At 47.5% G+C, this 16413-nt stretch overlaps 1 protein-coding gene across 9 annotated transcripts in view; it reads right to left on the bottom strand.

The window, feature by feature from the left end:
* MAPKAP1 (MAPK associated protein 1) overlaps positions 1-16413 on the bottom strand; it is a 1504770-nt gene that overhangs the window by 1339010 nt on the left and 149347 nt on the right. For all 9 annotated transcript variants that reach the window (XM_069609401.1, XM_069609405.1, XM_069609406.1 and 6 more), the window contains exon 4: positions 12197-12521. In XM_069609401.1, coding sequence (XP_069465502.1) covers positions 12197-12455 — 259 coding nt within the window. In that variant the 5' untranslated portion in view covers positions 12456-12521. The remainder of the gene's footprint in view (positions 1-12196; positions 12522-16413) is intronic.

The following is a 16413-nucleotide window of genomic DNA, read 5'->3' as shown; positions in this document are numbered from 1 at the left end:
TTATATAAAAGATAACCACTGGTCAATACAATTCCATAGAATTTGGTTATATGGAAAACACTAAACAGAATAATACTGGTTATTATCCTAGTTAACTGTTCCCAAGTTTCATTGCACCATTTAAAAACTTAGAAATGGGCAAACCAACAAGTACAGAATTTGCCAGTAATAAAGTATATAAATTCAATTAAGATTGCAACAATAGCTTGGATAATTGTTGACGTCTGCGTATCCATGTATTTAGTAGGATTAAGAGTGGCCAAAAATAAATACCTAAATAATCATAAAATGTCACATCTGGAATAGAATCATGATTACAGAAAAATACCTTTCTTTAAATTCCTGGTTTGTGAAATTATATTAGTGGCCAACTTAACATTGAGGTTCACATTTGTTCATAAAACTCATGTATGCATTAAACAGCGTACATTGTGATCAGCATACAATAATAACAACTTCATTCGTTTTTGTTTTATCTTTATTCAAGTTTTGAAGTGTCTGTGTTAAAAAGTTAATATAGAAATTAAAGAGATGGTGCCTAAACACATCTCTCACTCCACGAGTAATAACAAAAGAGGAAATTGTGACACCGTTATCATCCACAGGAACAACTGCACTATTATACCAGGGTGCAAAAAGTCAAGTTGAAATCTACTAGCCAACCATAAAAAGTAAATTGCCACTTCATTTTTACACATACACAGCGCACCATTTCTTACTCGCTGAGAGTCAAATATCACAAACCAACGGCTAGTGGCGAGTGCACATTTCTCATCTGAATAAGACTAGGGCATTTTAATTAAAATGCTTAATAAATTGGACCCAGGTGGCGCAGGCAAAATTGCTACCTGTGAGCCGAGCTCCGTCTGCTGCCTTGGCATATTTGAGGAGATATAGAGATTGGTAGCACCCGATTCCCTGCAAGAGCGACTCCCTGGATGTGGGAAGCTGCCGTGGTTCAGCGAAAACCTTCAAGGTGGAAGCGCAGCTGCCTCAACCGTATTAGCCTGGGCTAATCCCTGTGGAGATGGGCCCCGCCGGCCCTGTAGCAACTCGTGGAGGCTGCCACAAGAGCGAGCAGGCCGGACCAGAACCGCGGGCACAGGAGTGAGGTGGGTGTCAGGACTCGCATTGCTGGCGGGCCTCAGCAGGGACAAGGAAGAGGTGTCACCTGCCCGCTTGGAGGTCGCGGCGGGCGGGTTGTGTCTGCCCCGATCACCCCAGGATGTTCAACCACTCAATGACGCAGCTGAGGGACGGCCGGATCCGGCATCTATACCATTGGGAGAGGACTGAGTGGCGTGCAGCAGGCTCCGGGAGCCGACATCCACCTACTGTGCCAGAACGCTGGTGCCACCGCGACTCGAACGTCCCTGACCCCGCGGGGGTGTGTGTGGGCAGAGGTACCAGCCAATGAAGAGGCTGCCGTGGACACCCACGGCAGCCATTAAGATCTGCTGAAGCCCCAGAGTGGCACCCATTGAGCCTCCTGAGCGAGGAGACAGCGGCTAGGAGGAGAGGAATGACGAAGCCAGGTGAACATTAAGTTCCCCTCCACTCCTAGGAGTCGCACTGGTCGAGGGGGGGTTCGGGGGGACAAGGAACTGAGAGGTCCCCACAGTGGTGGAGAGGCAGGCCTGGCCTCTAGGGGGCCCCTCCTGCAACGGGACGTATCCTGCTGGCTGTCTATATGAGCACACATTGAGGCTCAGCCCCCGGAGTAACACTGGAGCAAAGAGGGGCGCCTCCTAAGGGACACTGACCTGGGACCTGGGCCCTGGGGGGACAGAAGCCAGCCCAGTGGAAAACTCCAATTAAGATTCCAACACCTCACAGCAGAGTTGCTGGGATACCACCAGCCCTGACTGTAGTTGACCACCGCTGGCCTAGCTGAAGGGGCATTTGCGAGCCGCAGCAGCCAAAGCCCGAGCAAGGCCTGCGGACCCCCGACCACCCCTCTGGGGTACTAGAGGAAACGACCTGGAACACCCGTCATCTGGAGAGATGCGATTCCAACATCAAGACAAAGAAACAATGGCAGAGGCCAAAAGGAGACACGGGACCCGCCCCAGCCCCAGCCCCAGCTGAACTTGGTTCTATTAAAAGTGATATATAAACTATCCTGGAAGAGATCAGAGGGATGAGGACGGACATGGGGGCGAAACTGGCAGACCTCTCGGCCAAGGTGGTCACCCTCGAGGACAGAATGGATGGAGTGGAAGCTAATCAAGCCTCCACTGGACTCCTGGACGCGCAAATGGAGGCACGCTTCATGGAAATGGGGAGGCATAAGGAGCAGCTGCACCTCAAGGTTGATGACATTGAGAACCGGGAGAGGCGGAACAATCTCCAGTTTTTCGGTCAGCCGGAGGTTGATGGCGAGACACCAGCGGGCCTGGAACAAAAGATACAAGAAATAATAGGGATGGTCCTAGGTGCCAGTGAAGGAGAAATGCTCACCATAGAGAGGGGGATCTCGTGGTCCGCGCTCAGTACTGGTGTGTATGCATTACTATGGGGACAAGAAGAGGATCCTCGAAAAAGCAAAGCGCATGAAGGAGGTGCACTACGGCGACTCAAGGGTGACTATTTTCCAAGACCTCTCAGCCTACACATTGAGGCGAAAGAAGTGCAAGGCTCTAACTAGATGGCTCCAGGAGAAGGGGGTAAGGTACCGCTGGGGCTACCCCTTTGCGCTTGTGTTCGGATGGGAGGGCAAGCAGCACCATCTGGTGGAGGAGGAGCAGATACAGCGGGTTAGAGAGGATTTGGTGGGCCTTCGAGAGGGTTCCACCTCGGAGTACAGCGGACATGGACTGGACCCTAATCAGGGCCCCTGGGGCCCATAATCTTTACGAGGAAAGCGAAAGGCAAAAGGAGTCCGGAAATTATGACACCTGAGAGGTGGGGTTGAATTTCCTATGTTGGCTCTCCTATCTCTCCAGGGGATACTCCGGAGCCCTTTCGGGGCTTCTTCAGAGTTGAGGGGGTCGGATGGGAGGTCACCTATGGCTGCCGGTAGGGCGGTCAGTTGTTTTGAACATTGAAATTGAGTTTTAAAGAATGGTGGGGGCAGAGGTGCAGGAAAGAGTCACACAGCAAGAGGGAAGGATCCGGGAGGTGGGGGAGTTGGTTTATTGTTTAAGTTAGATGGGTGGGGGTATCCCCCCAGACTATTAGGGGACAGAGGGGACAGAAGGGCTGCCCAATATGGTGCTCATGGCATCCCTGGCTGTTCGAAAAACGTGCCCAACATGACGAGGAATAGGATTGTCTCAGATTCGGGTGGGGAATGATGGGAAGGGAGAGGAGGTGAGGTTCGAGCTACGAGGGGACGGTGGGGTGGCGTGGCAAGGTGAGGAACCTTATGCAGCTGTAACGCTCACCTGATTCCCACGGAGGCGCGGGTCTTGGCAGGAAGGTGTCTGTGACTCGAAAAGTGATGTGCAGGACTCGATTGGCTTCTGGAGTCGAACCTCTTCGCACTGTGTGTCGAACTCGAAGAGTGAGGTTTCTGCAGGTGAAAGAATATGGGGGTTAATGGTCTGGGTTGTTGAATGTCCCTCTCTCTCTCTCTCTCTCTCTCTCTCTCTCTCTTCCCAGCTTTTCTGTCGAGCCCCCCCCAGGTCAACGTGCTCACCTTAGATAGGTGAATGCTGGGCTCTCCATCTGCGTCTGGTGCAGGGTGCCGTTGCCAGTTCCTTCACTGGTGAAACATTGGCCTCTTGAATTCAGAGGATGGTTACCGTCGTTATCTGCACGAGCGGTGAGTTTCTGGACACCTTTTGTCTTTATAGTCTTTAAATGCGTGGCACGTTAATATTGAAGACTCTGTATAATGCTTTTCCCTTATGTATTGCAGGACTCTTGAGATGGAAGATGGAGTGAAACGCCTGGAAATTCGTAAGTATGGCAAGCGCTCTAACTGTCTCTTTCCTTGCAGCTTAGTTCGTGTTAAAGAGACGCCGGAGTATTCGCAGGCGTTTTATTGCGACGAGCGTGATGGGCGTGAGTAAATACCTGCTTAATGTCTTTTTCTTTTGTCTTTCAGATGTTGGTTTGCAGCGCCGGAGTCAGCGGAATGCTAATAAGTTTTAACTATACTTTGTCTTCACAGGCGACGATGCAGAATGAAGAAATCCGGAATTCACGGCGTGCAGGTAAGTATAACAATGCTTTTGTCTTTGCAGACGAAGGTGCAGCGTGAGACACGGCCGCTGCCGATGGATCAGGTGAGTAAGCACTGCGTGTAAAGTTTGTCTTGCTAACCTGTTGTTTCTTGTCTTTTGCAGGTGCTGATGTTGACTGGATACAGGAATGGTAAGTATAATTCTTGCAGGTTCAGGATCGAAAGAAGAAAGGCTGGAACAGACTCGGTGAGCGTTCTGCTGCAGATGCAGAATAACGCGAAGCACGTTTCATCTATCGGGTGTGGTTTAAATAGCCTTGGAGTGATGAAGCGTCTCCTTCCACGGCCCCGCCTATGTAAGAAAAGAGTTTGTTTCCAGAAGAGTTCCAGTGCTGTATCCAGGGAGTGGAGCTGCCCCACCCAGGTAAGAAAGTAGTTCCTGTTCACAGAGGGCTTCTAAGTGGCTGGTAAGTAAGCAGCATGGTCTGCTGCAGGTAAGTCCACCCAAGCACTTTCACACCAATTATGAGCCCGGCGCTTCCAGTGCCGGGACCGATGGTTTTGATGAGCCTGGTGCCACCGGCGCCAGGACAGGGTCCAAAAGATCCCAGTAGGGACCGGCTGGTGCCTAGGATTAGGGTTAGGGGCCTGCTTCCAAGGACGTTGGGCTGGTCCTGGCTCCTTGGAAACAGTGATCATGACAGCAGCAAAGCTCACATGCAACAGGGGTCAGTACTTCACAGAAAGTACAAGGGGCAACCAACGAAGAGTGAGGAGGGGGTATGGTTGAGGTGATAGTAGGTATGCTGAATGTGAAGGGATTGAACATCCAGAACAAGAGATCCGGAACATGTTGCTAGTTAAGGAAGAAGAAACTTGGAATACTCTTCTTGGAGGAAACCCACTATAGGCAGGGGGTGGAGTCACTGATAAAGGTCAAAGAGATAGGTAGGAACTTCTGGTCCTTCCACAATAACTCCAAAAAGTAAGGGGTGGGTATCCTACTTGGTAAATCCTTTCGACTGACAGGAACCCAGGTTAAGAGGGGATTTGGGGGAAGATTCCTAGGTATAAAAAGGTATTCATGAGGGGACACTGATCACGCTCTGTACCCTATATTCACCTAACGTAGGGCAGGGGGGATTCCTGCGTCACATTTAAAAAAATGGACGGCCGGATGGAAGACACGATGTTTTTAGTGGGGGGGCACTTCAATCTGGTGGTGGACCCCACGTTAGACTGGTGGTCAGCGATGGGGGCAGGTACTAAAATGGCAAGGATAACTTGGCCTTTCGGGGCCTCCTGCGGGATCATTTTTGGGTGGACATCTGGCGGAAGCAGTGGCTGGGCCCAGGAGGGCTTTACGCAACACCCCCCCACCACATCAGACCTAAACGAAGATAGACCTCCTCCTGATCCTGAGAGAACGGGAAGGTGAAGCTGGGGCACCCAGGGTTGAAGTAAACACATGCTCGGACCATGATCTGGTGGTGGCGAACTGGCAACTGTCATGATGCCTACCCCCGGGCATCCGGACCAAGCCCATCAGCCCTGGGAGCAGGCATCCAGGTGCTTACTAAAAGCCCAGCAGCCCCGGCTAGGGGCTGTCTAGGTACAGTCCTGGCGCCATAGGCGCCAAGCTCATGTACATTACTTACCTCATGCAGACCATGCTGCAATGAAATCAAGCCAACGTGAGGCCTGAAAGGGACTACTTTACTTCAGGGTCTATTTTTTACTCGGGTGCGGTTCTGGAAGAACTTCTTACCTGGGACTACTTTGAAGGCTATTTAAAGCACGCCCGAACAGCAGCACAAGCTTTGCGTTATTCTGCATCCAGCAGCGTAACGCTCACCGTGCCTGCAGTCAGCTTCCAGTCTTCTGCCACGCCCGCCTCGAATTCAGAGCTCCTAGAAAAAGAGGAAAGAAGAAGGAAAGGTTAGAACACGGACATTATTTTAATTCCTTACCCGATTCACGTCTTCGAACTTGGAAAGGACATTATTTCTGCATGCGTCGCATCGCCTGTTGCAGTGCCGCGCCATACTCACCAGTCTTCACAGCATTTTTCGATTCGGCGCTGCCTCCATTTTCCTCGCCGAACCTCAGCATCTAGGGGACAAAAGAAATATAAGGTGAGCCGAGAGAGCCAACAAATACAATCTCTTTTTACCACCATAGACTTACCTGATTTACCACCGGAGGCATTATTCTTTAACATCCCGCAACTTCTTACGCCGTACCTGTAAGGAGATGGAAAACAACAAGTTAAATACATGCATCTTTTACCGGACAGTGTTGGGTAATACAGACTCTTACCTGAACGCCATCAGCTGCCACAAGACAATCTTCCCTTGGACCCAGCTGCAACAAAAGAAGGGAATGGGACAAGAGTGAACATAGGACATATTGAACTCTTTGGACTTTATACTTACGGGTTCTCGCCAGGAACCACGGAGTCAATATTCATCCGGAACTCTTCCAACGCCTTCGAACCAGTGAAGTAACTGGTATCTACGCGTCCCTGCATTCCCCGCAGGATGGAGAGCTCATCATTCAAAAACGTAAGGTGAGATTACTGAAAGGGAATATCGGAGGTGTTTAGTGGGGAGAACAGTGGGGTGCCATTACTAGAATCCACAGCTAAATCCCTTTCTCCACTTGCAGGTGAATACTTCTACGGGTCAAGCAGACGAGATTAGGCGGGCCAGTCCAGTCTGTCATCTCTGCATTAAGCTTCACGTTGAAGGAGACCGCAGCTGTCCGGGTACGATCGACGCCCCTGTGGGAGCCAGGTGAGCGTAACAGCGACTCCCCGAGCCTCCACGACATTTCAGATGGAGGTGCAACAACACCTGGCTGAGGGACCAGGTGTTTAGGGATTTCCTAGGGACGGAGATACGGCTTACTTCAAAACTAGCGATAACGGGGAGACTGGTATGGTGACAGTCTGGGAAGCAGCCAAGGCCACTTTTAGGAGGCTACTTACCACTGAGGGGTCACTTAAGAAGATGGAAAAGTGGGTTAATTGAAAGTGGGCTCCGAGAAGAACTGAACATGCTACGGTCTGAATTGACCCAACGGGGCGCAGACAGGGAGGAGCTCCTGGGAGAAAGGAGAGGCAGGAACTCCATACTGTCCTGATAGGGGAGGTTGTAAAGAAGATGAGATTCACCCGACAGATATTACAAAAGTGTTAACACGGTAGGGACTCTCCTGGAGAATAGGGTGAGGAATTGTAGGGCTGATAGGAAGATAGGAGGAGTATGGGACACTGAGGGACATGTTGTGAAAGGGGGGGGCAGTGACTTTAATTCCTGCTTTGCAGGTTTCTATACAGAGCTATATGCCAAGCCAATGCAGCGGTCAGTGGGGGAAATGCAGCAGTACTTGACCAAGTAGAGCCTCCCCAAGCTTACGAGGGCAGAGAGTGAGGCCCTAGATAGCAAGATAACCCGGTTAGAGTTACTGAGGGCCATCCAAAGACTGAAGACAGGGAATGCCCCGGGGGATGATGGCTTTACGGCTGACTTTTACGATCAATACCAAGCCCCACTGGCGGCACCCCTGGCTAAACTGTTTAACTCCATTATGGGGGATGATACAATACCGCCGTCGTTTCTCCAGGCCCTAAAATAGTAGTTTTCCCCAAGCCAGGGAAGGATCAAGACAACCGTGCCTCGTACAGGCCCATTTCCCTCCTCAATGTTGACACCACGATCTTTGCTAGAATCCTTGCGTCACATCTGGAGTCGTGCCTCCCCAGACTGATCCATCCTGACCAGGCAGGCTTCGTGTTGCACAGGCAGGGAGCGGATAACATGTGAAAGACGCTCCACGTCCTTGACTCGCCGGCAGTGAAGGAGGAGGGTTGGGTACTTCTGCTGGCCATGGATGCTTAGAAGGCATTCGACCGGGTGAGTTGGTCTTTTATGGGGAAGGTCCCTAGGATCCCTAGGGATGGGCTCAAGGTGGATGGGCTGGATTACAGCCCTATACTCAAAGAGGTCGGTGGTGGTAAACGGGATCAAATCACAGGCTTTCCCACTACAACTAGGTACGCGTCAAGGGTGTCCATTTTCCCCTTTGATCTATGCACTGGTTATCGATGGAGCCATGGGCGGCGTCGGTCAGGGATAACAAGAGGTAAGAGGCGTCACGGTCAGGGGGATGGACTGCAAGGTGAGTTTTTTGGCGTACGGCTCTCTGCTCTACATTACTAGACCATCCCACTCAGTTCCCCTGGTTTTGGAAAGTCTGGAGCGTTATGGGAAGCTATCGGGGTTCAAAATCAATTTGGGAAAGTCAGTTGCATATACAGTGGGGAGGTTGTCGGAGAGGGAAAAGGAATACACTGCAGGGCTCCCATTTAGGGTACAGGGGGATGCCTTTCTCTATCTTGGGGTCCAAGTGACAGAGTTTCGAGGACCTCTTGCCTAGAAACTTCCTCCCTCTTTGATCCACCATAAAACGAGAGATGGCCGAGATCAGGACTGTCCTGGATGGCTCGCCTGAATTGTATAAAGATGGTGGTACTTCCCAAACTGATGTTATTTCAGATGTTACCCGTAGATGTACGCGTCATTTTTTGCTGGGGTGAAGGTGGCTATGTTGAGATTTCTTTGGTCATGTGCCAGGCATAGGGTCGCTTATAGAACACTGATCTTGACAAAAGGCGGAGGTGTTTGGGGTTCCCTGACTTGGTAACGTATAATAGCAGCCCAGCTCCGTGTCCCAGTGGATCACTTCAACCCACATTCGGGGAAGCAATGGGTGGCCATGGACAATGTGGTACTAGCCCCAGTTACACTAGATGAATGGCAGTGGGTCCCTAGAGCCTGTATCCCAAAGAGAGTGTTGCATCACCCGGTCCTGGAAGTACTTTGGTCCATATGGAGGGAAGGGGAAGGCGGGCAATAGATGGCTCACAACGTGCCCGTCGCCTCCAAGCTTTATCTGGGCCCCCCCACTTAGGGATGTGATTGTGGAGCCGCTGGAAGTTCAGCCCTGGTATGAGGCTGGATTTAGTAATGCGGGACAAATGTGGGAAGGGGACACCTTCATCTCCCTGAGTTGGCTGGAGGAAGCCCTGGGCCTTCGTAAATTGTCACCTTTTGCTTTTTGCAACTGAAGGGGGTTCTATCCGAGGGCCGATGGGGGGCGGGGGGAGCCTAAGGAGGGAACTGACTAGCTTTCAAAGATTCCTGATCACACAGAGGGGTTCCAGAGGGCCGACAGCCGGGTTGTACAGGAAGATCCTCCTGGCGAATCCTAGGGAGCCCCTTCCATAGAGAATCAAATGGGGACAGGATTTGGGCAGGGACATTGGGGACACCTTATGGGCTCAGATGTGCAGGAGGGCCAACCACTCCACATCCTAGCTCCAGTATAGACAAGGCTCTGAAGCTACTACATAGATGGCATTACCCTCCAATGAGGATTGCTCGAAAAAAGGAGGGATACAACCCGCACCGCTGAAAGTGTCATGGGAAAAAGGGGACTACACTCATATGTGGTGGGGCTGCGCAAGGGTACAGGTGTACTGGAGGGAGGTCCCGTCATGGATAAAAGGGGTAGACAGGATCCGGAGGGAGTTCTGGCCATGGCTTCTCCTATTTGGAGTAGACACAGAAGAAGAGCCGGAGACAGATCAAGGGCACTTGTTTCAGATCAGATTAAAGATTTGTGACATTTATGATATGGAATTTCCCACTCATCTCCTAGACAAGTCCAGATCCGACATTGAAGGCTTATGGCTGCCTTTCTTTGAAAAGTATGGGTGGTGAGGCTGATTGGGGAGAGGATAGTGCTGGGAGGCGAGGGGCACCTACCACGAGGGGAGGTTGGCATGTCGTGAGTGCCCTCCTGGACAGCGGAAGAAGAATATGCACTTTGGGGGAGGCTCTCCCAATTCATGGACAAGCATACCCAATGTGACACCTGGTTGGAAATAAGGTACCATCCTTTGTTTGAACTTTGTGGAGACAATTAAACTTTGCTGCACAGTGGGAGAGGGGAGGCTGGGAGAGCTTAAGTGTGTTGGTTATAGGGGAACACTTCATTGCTGACCGGTGTTGTTTTAACTGAAATGCCAATAAAGTTTGATTTTGAAAAGAATTGACCCAGAGTTTCTGGCAGATCATGATATCTTCAAGTCCATGAAAGCAACATAAATGGATTCACTGATAATGAATACTGTCTTTACAGCTAAGAGATATAGGTTAAGCGGTTGGTATTCAGTGCCTAAACTATTCTCGAAAACCTACGTTTATTTCTGAGAGAATCACATTACTTTCTACCCATTCTAATATTTTCCGTAATATCAGCTTAACAAATATTTTAATGCCAATAACCTTAAGGATCCTCTTTCCTACCTTTCTTAAAAATTGAGCATGTACAGAAGAAAGTCCAAGTCAACTATAGAATTAAATGCATTACATAATAGGGGCCCCCACATGTCAAGATTAACTTTAAATAAATCTGCTGGGGTAAAGCCTGGGCAAAGAGACTTGTTATGATATGCCATTTATAAAGCACCTGTACACAAGTGTTTGTTGTTGGATTTTATACTTTGAATTGCATCCCTTACCTCACTAATTGAAAAATCTGATTTTTGATCCGGTACTCTGCCTTCTTTTAGCTACATTATTTTCAACTTGTTAAAGTTCAGAACCTTGATCTATTTTCATAAAATGATCAAGCCAGCTATCGGAGCTAACATTGTTGTTAATTTTAGGCTGTCCATGGGAATTAGGGTTTGTAGCAACAAGTTCCCAGAAATTTCTAGAACTATCTCTTTAGCGGCCATGAAAGGTTTTGTCCCAAGCCATATCCACTGAAAATCTTTTCCTGTTCTTAATAAAGGAGCTTAACTGCTTAGTGACGTGACTTTAGCCAGGTCTCTCTGCTCAGACTTTGGATTCATCTAGTAAGGCACACTGAGCTCACTTAGAGTCAGTATCCAATCACAAACAACGATGTGTTATCTGCAGAGACAACTCTCCAAGATACATATTTCTACAGTAACTATTTTGGAAATTCTAAAACAAGATCCATAGATTGTACAGTGGTGGACAAGAACAGTCCTTTACATTATATTGGCTAAATTTCTTCGTATTAAAGGATGTTGTCCCAATGAATTCTTTGGTGGCAAACAGAGACCACACTTTCACATATCCGCACTCTGTCGATATCAGAGTTGATACAAAGTACAATACAAAGACATCAGCAAAGCAGAAAAACCACCCACTTCGCTAGTCAGTACTACAAAATATTTGATATATTTCCAATCCTTAGTGGATGCCAAAAAGAAGTCAATAACGAATTGGCCTGTGAATGTAGTTTTAGCAGGCTTCTCTGTGGGAATGTGGCCATTAATTGAGCATAGGCTTCATTCTAACATTAAATATACAGAACCGGCCCCCCCGCCATCAATTTGTAAATCATTTACAATTAGAGTTTGTAGACCTATTTCTAGATCTTTGTTCAGATAAAACAGTATTCAGGGGGACCTGCACCAAATTTGCCACCTAAAATAACCGTTGGATGATCTAAACCAAATATCATTAAGCAAATTTGACAGGATTAAAAAGAAAAAAACATTTTCAGATGATTTTGTAGGTGTATTTATAGTGTATGTCATAGTGTACTATGTTATTATGCAGCTCAACATCTCATCCTGGTTCTTTCCGATATGCTTCTATGGGATTGCATGTTCTGTTTCAAGGAGAAGAAAATGTTCTACAATAAAATCAAATGACAAAAGGTAAGCGGTTAAGACATTCTAATACAATTAAATTCCTATACGCAATCGTCGGAACATATCTGAATAAGAAAAACACGATTTATTTATTTTAAGTGTTATTATAAATGGTAACATAACCAGAAACATAATGAAAAAGAATGTTTTGCATGAAAGATACAGGATGAATCAAAGGCCTGTATTATTTATGTGGAGATCTATGGTACACCACAATTTTGTCCTTTGCCAGAAAAGAACAAGGGATTCACCAATCTTAATCTACTATTTAAAAGTAAAGTGCGGCTAGCTTTCCACATGCTTCTTACCTGTGTTTGATCGTCTCCTGATTCCAAAGTCCCAGCTTGAGGTAATGTCCACTGATTGGGAGTATACATAGCCCTGAGAATCTCCACTGCTCCCCTGACTGTCGCAGCCACTCTCCCCAGTTACTGAAGATGGATGGTACTTCTCCAGGTCCACATCATGGTCGATTAAGACCATCTCGCACATACCAGTGTCATCGCTGGTTACGTGAGACTGCCGAATGTGGGCCAGTATAATTGTTGGATTATCAAGAAAAGCCATCCCTGGCCAGCAACTGGGTCCCTTAATGAGCTACTTTTTCTTCTCCATTTTGTTCCATGGACAACTCTGAAAATGGAAGAGAAAATATGTCAAAACAAGTCCGCAAAAATGCACCACACTAATCAGCACCAAAATATTTACTTGTTTTTCTACAATAACTTCAATTGTTTCAAATGATGCTGGCATACAGAGTGAACCAAGGAGCCATAATGTACCATACTACTACATGGAAGATTTACAGCATTTGCAGCATGAAAGCCATTAGGGTCAGGGCTCAAAATCTGAACTCACCACTTGCCATTGGCTAGCAATAATTGACTCTTGGCAAGTAAGAACTAGTATGCTGTGTATGTGTAGAATTGAGGTGACCAGTAACTTTTAGAGGCCGGCTAATGGCATGCAACTTTGAAATGCGTACCCCTGCATTACGTTTATAGGATGTTTTGAGGGAAGGAACCATTTTGTTAAATGTGCCTTACTGTACCCCATGCCTATGGATGAATTATGCCAACATTAACTGAAAAAAAAAAAAGACGACACCCCTGCAGATTATTTGAATTCTTTAAATGTTTTTACGCATCATTGTGGTATAAAGAAGGCGGCATGGCCAGTGCAGAAAGTATAGTAGTTGCCTTTGTACAGGGGCTGTTGCTCTTGGTAAAAACACAGCTCTGGAGTATTACGGTGTGGTGGCAAATGAAACAGCTCAGGCTATTCTCTGTGGCAAATTCTCAAGTTTGTCAGGAACAAAAGAGTGCAAATGAATGGTGCTTCAATAGTGGTTAAGGAGTGTTCATTAATGGGGGAAGCGGGCCAATAGCTGCAAGAGGAAAAAGACTGCCCAGGGCAAGGGTACTGGGAAGTGGTACCCCTGACCAACAGTGTAATGAAATGCAAGTGGATATTTGACAAGTAACATATGGTGTCACCATTTGCAAGCAGTAGTGACACGAGTGCCTGAACTTGCTTCGCCTCCAAGCAAACGGAGCAGTTGCTCTCTCACCTCCATCCTTTTACAAACTTTAATGGTAAACGTTTCCATGCACAAAACAAGAAGCACATTAATGGTTAGGAATGCCAAATAGAAAACTGACATCATGCAAATGTTGCTACCCATTGATCAGGAGGAGCCCTAGGAAGATGAACAAACTGATGGGATAAGTGTGTTGTTTCTTATTGGCACACTGGCAAACTGAATAGTCCCCAGTACATTTGTTAGGGTGTTACTTATTGTGCAGGTTAAATGGTAATACATAATGATAATGATGTATTATTTATATAGTGCCTTAATCCAAAGCGCTTTACAGAGCACATATTTACATACAATATCACCCAACCAAAATTGGCACTCATTTATCAACCTCAGAAGGATTAAAGGCTGAGTTGGCCTTGCCGGGATTCGAACCTGCGACCTGCAGATCACGCTCAGATCGCAGCAGCGAGCGCTCAACCCGCTGTGCTATCTTGCCTGCTTATGTGTTTCTAGGCATCCCAAATGCAAATGAAGTGATGCTATGTTCCTAACAGAGCAAGGCAAAAAGAAAAAAACAAAGAAACAATCAAAGCAAGTAGAGTTAGAACAATTATTTTCAAAGGTGCCCCAAAAACGATGTGCAGAGCATGAAAGCTACATAGGGTTAATACATAATATTGAACCACAGAGTAAAGGTTGCATTCACACTGCACACAAATCACAAAAGTCTATGCGTAAGATGCATGTATTTAATTGATTGTAGGTCAGCCTGACACGTGTTTCGAGCTATGTGCTCTTCGTCCGAGGCTGGACATACATACCGACCGAAAGACATCCAAAGGCGAAGGTGTAGCCCTCATCTTCAAAGATAGACTATCCATTAGACCTTGCAACCACCAATGGGAAAACAACGCAGACCTCCTCACTGCCAAACTTTCTCTCTCACCTAACTGCACCATAAATATCAATCAACAAGACACCTGGCTCACCACCAGACTACCAAAAGCACCTCCTCCAATTTATTGGGAATAACCTAAAAGGTTCTACTAAAATCATCCTACTTGGTGAGCTCAATTTAGGCCTGCATAACCCCAAAGACAAAGTAGCCACCTCCTTAGCCAAAGAACTCACCCACATGTGGTTCGAACACAAAATCACTGCATCCACGCATTGTAAATGCAAATACATTGACTGGATCACTGACCACAACTGCGCTTCATCCATCCCCAACATCGCTCCTCTCCCCCGGACAGACCACTACCTGATCCAATTTGCTATTCCCACCTCTCCTAACCGTAAAATACTCTCGTATGCCCCTCCCGCCAAAGTCAGGAGCTCGAAGAAACTAACCAAAATCAACCTTGAACCGCTCCTAGACACCCATGAACTCAAACCCCCTTTTAACAACGACCCTGTCTCTCTGGCCAACACCTATGCTCAGGTGCTTACCCAAGCTATTGAATCCATAGCTCCCCTAGAAGACAAAAAAGGGAAAGATAATAATAATGCACTCAAATTCCTGGTTTACGGAAGACCTATCCACACTACGCTCCAACAAGCGGCAAGCCCTAGCCACGTGGCAATCCTCACCTAATCCGACCACACTAAATGATTTTAAAGAAATATCATCCACAAATAAAAAAATGCCATATTCCTAGCTAAATCAGAATCATTTAACCAAAGAATCTCCAAAGCCAACTTCAAAGCTAACTCCAAATCTAGGGAAATTTTCACCATCTTTAAAGATCTCACCACCCCCGCCACCACCCCGGATGAGATCACCAAAGACAAAGCCTGGTGCTCCAGCATCCAGGACGCTCTCATCAACAAAGTCAAAACACTCCAAGATAAAATAACAGCTCAGCACAAAGCCCCCCCCCTAACCAGGACATTCCACATCTTACCCACTCACCTAAACCTCTCTCTCAAATACCCCTCTTCGTCTTCAGAGACGTTCCTGAGAGAGAGGTTACCAACCTTCACAAAAATATCAAACCTTCCACATGTAAAGGAGACATTTGTCCCCCTACCACCATCAAAGAGTGCGCAGACTCCCTCAGCCCCATCATCAAAGCATTCATTAATGAGTCCTTCTCCTCTGTCATTATACCACAAAGCCTGAAAGAAGCGTGGGCTCGCCCCTCTCATAAAAAAAATCTACCCTGGACCCTGCATGCCCAAATAACTACCGCCCATCACCACAGCCCCTTTCCTCCTCAAAATCCTAGACAAAGCCACCCATATCCAAATCCAACAGTATCTGGAATCCAATGCCATCCTAGAAACAAGACAATCAGGCTTCCGCAAAGGCCATGGCACAAACTGAATTCCTAGATCTTAAAAACCAAATCACTGAAATAATGGATACAGGCAAACCTGCCCTCCTGCGCCTCCTTGACCTCTCTGCGGCGTTTGATCTTGTTGACGACATCCTCACCTCCCACTTGTCCAACGCTGTCCACTTCTCTGACAAAGCCACCTCATGGATAACCTCCTTCTTTGAAGGGCGGGCCATGAATGTATACTCAGACCAAGCCAAAGCAGACCCCTCTACCTTAAACTGGAGTTCCCCAGGGCTCATGCACCGCACCCACCCTCTACAACCTGTTCACCAAACCTCTCTTTGACCTACTGGATTCGCTCGGCATAGCATACACGAACTATGCCGACGACACTCAAGTCCTCCCCCCCCCTCACTGGAGACTACGACCATGACGCAGAAGCTCTCCTCCAAATATATGCCACCATCCAAACTTGGATGGCAATCAATGGTCTCTGCTTAAATGGGGATAAAACGGAGATCATCATCCTTGGTCCCAAAGAAACCCTCTCCAAACAACTCTAAATACACTAACTTTACCATCGACCACACCAACATACCAGTCTCTACATCTGTAAAGACCCTCAGAGTCTACTTAGTCTCTACACTCTCGATGTATAAACAGGTTAGCGCCATCTCCTCTGCCTCTGCTCACACCACTAAAC

Source organism: Ambystoma mexicanum, chromosome 8, assembly GCF_040938575.1.
Source record: "Ambystoma mexicanum isolate Mex_15411 chromosome 8, UKY_AmexF1_1, whole genome shotgun sequence".
Classification (NCBI taxonomy): domain Eukaryota; kingdom Metazoa; phylum Chordata; class Amphibia; order Caudata; family Ambystomatidae; genus Ambystoma; species Ambystoma mexicanum.
Note: the sequence above shows the minus strand (reverse complement) of the source record. Positions and strands in the feature narration are given on the sequence as shown.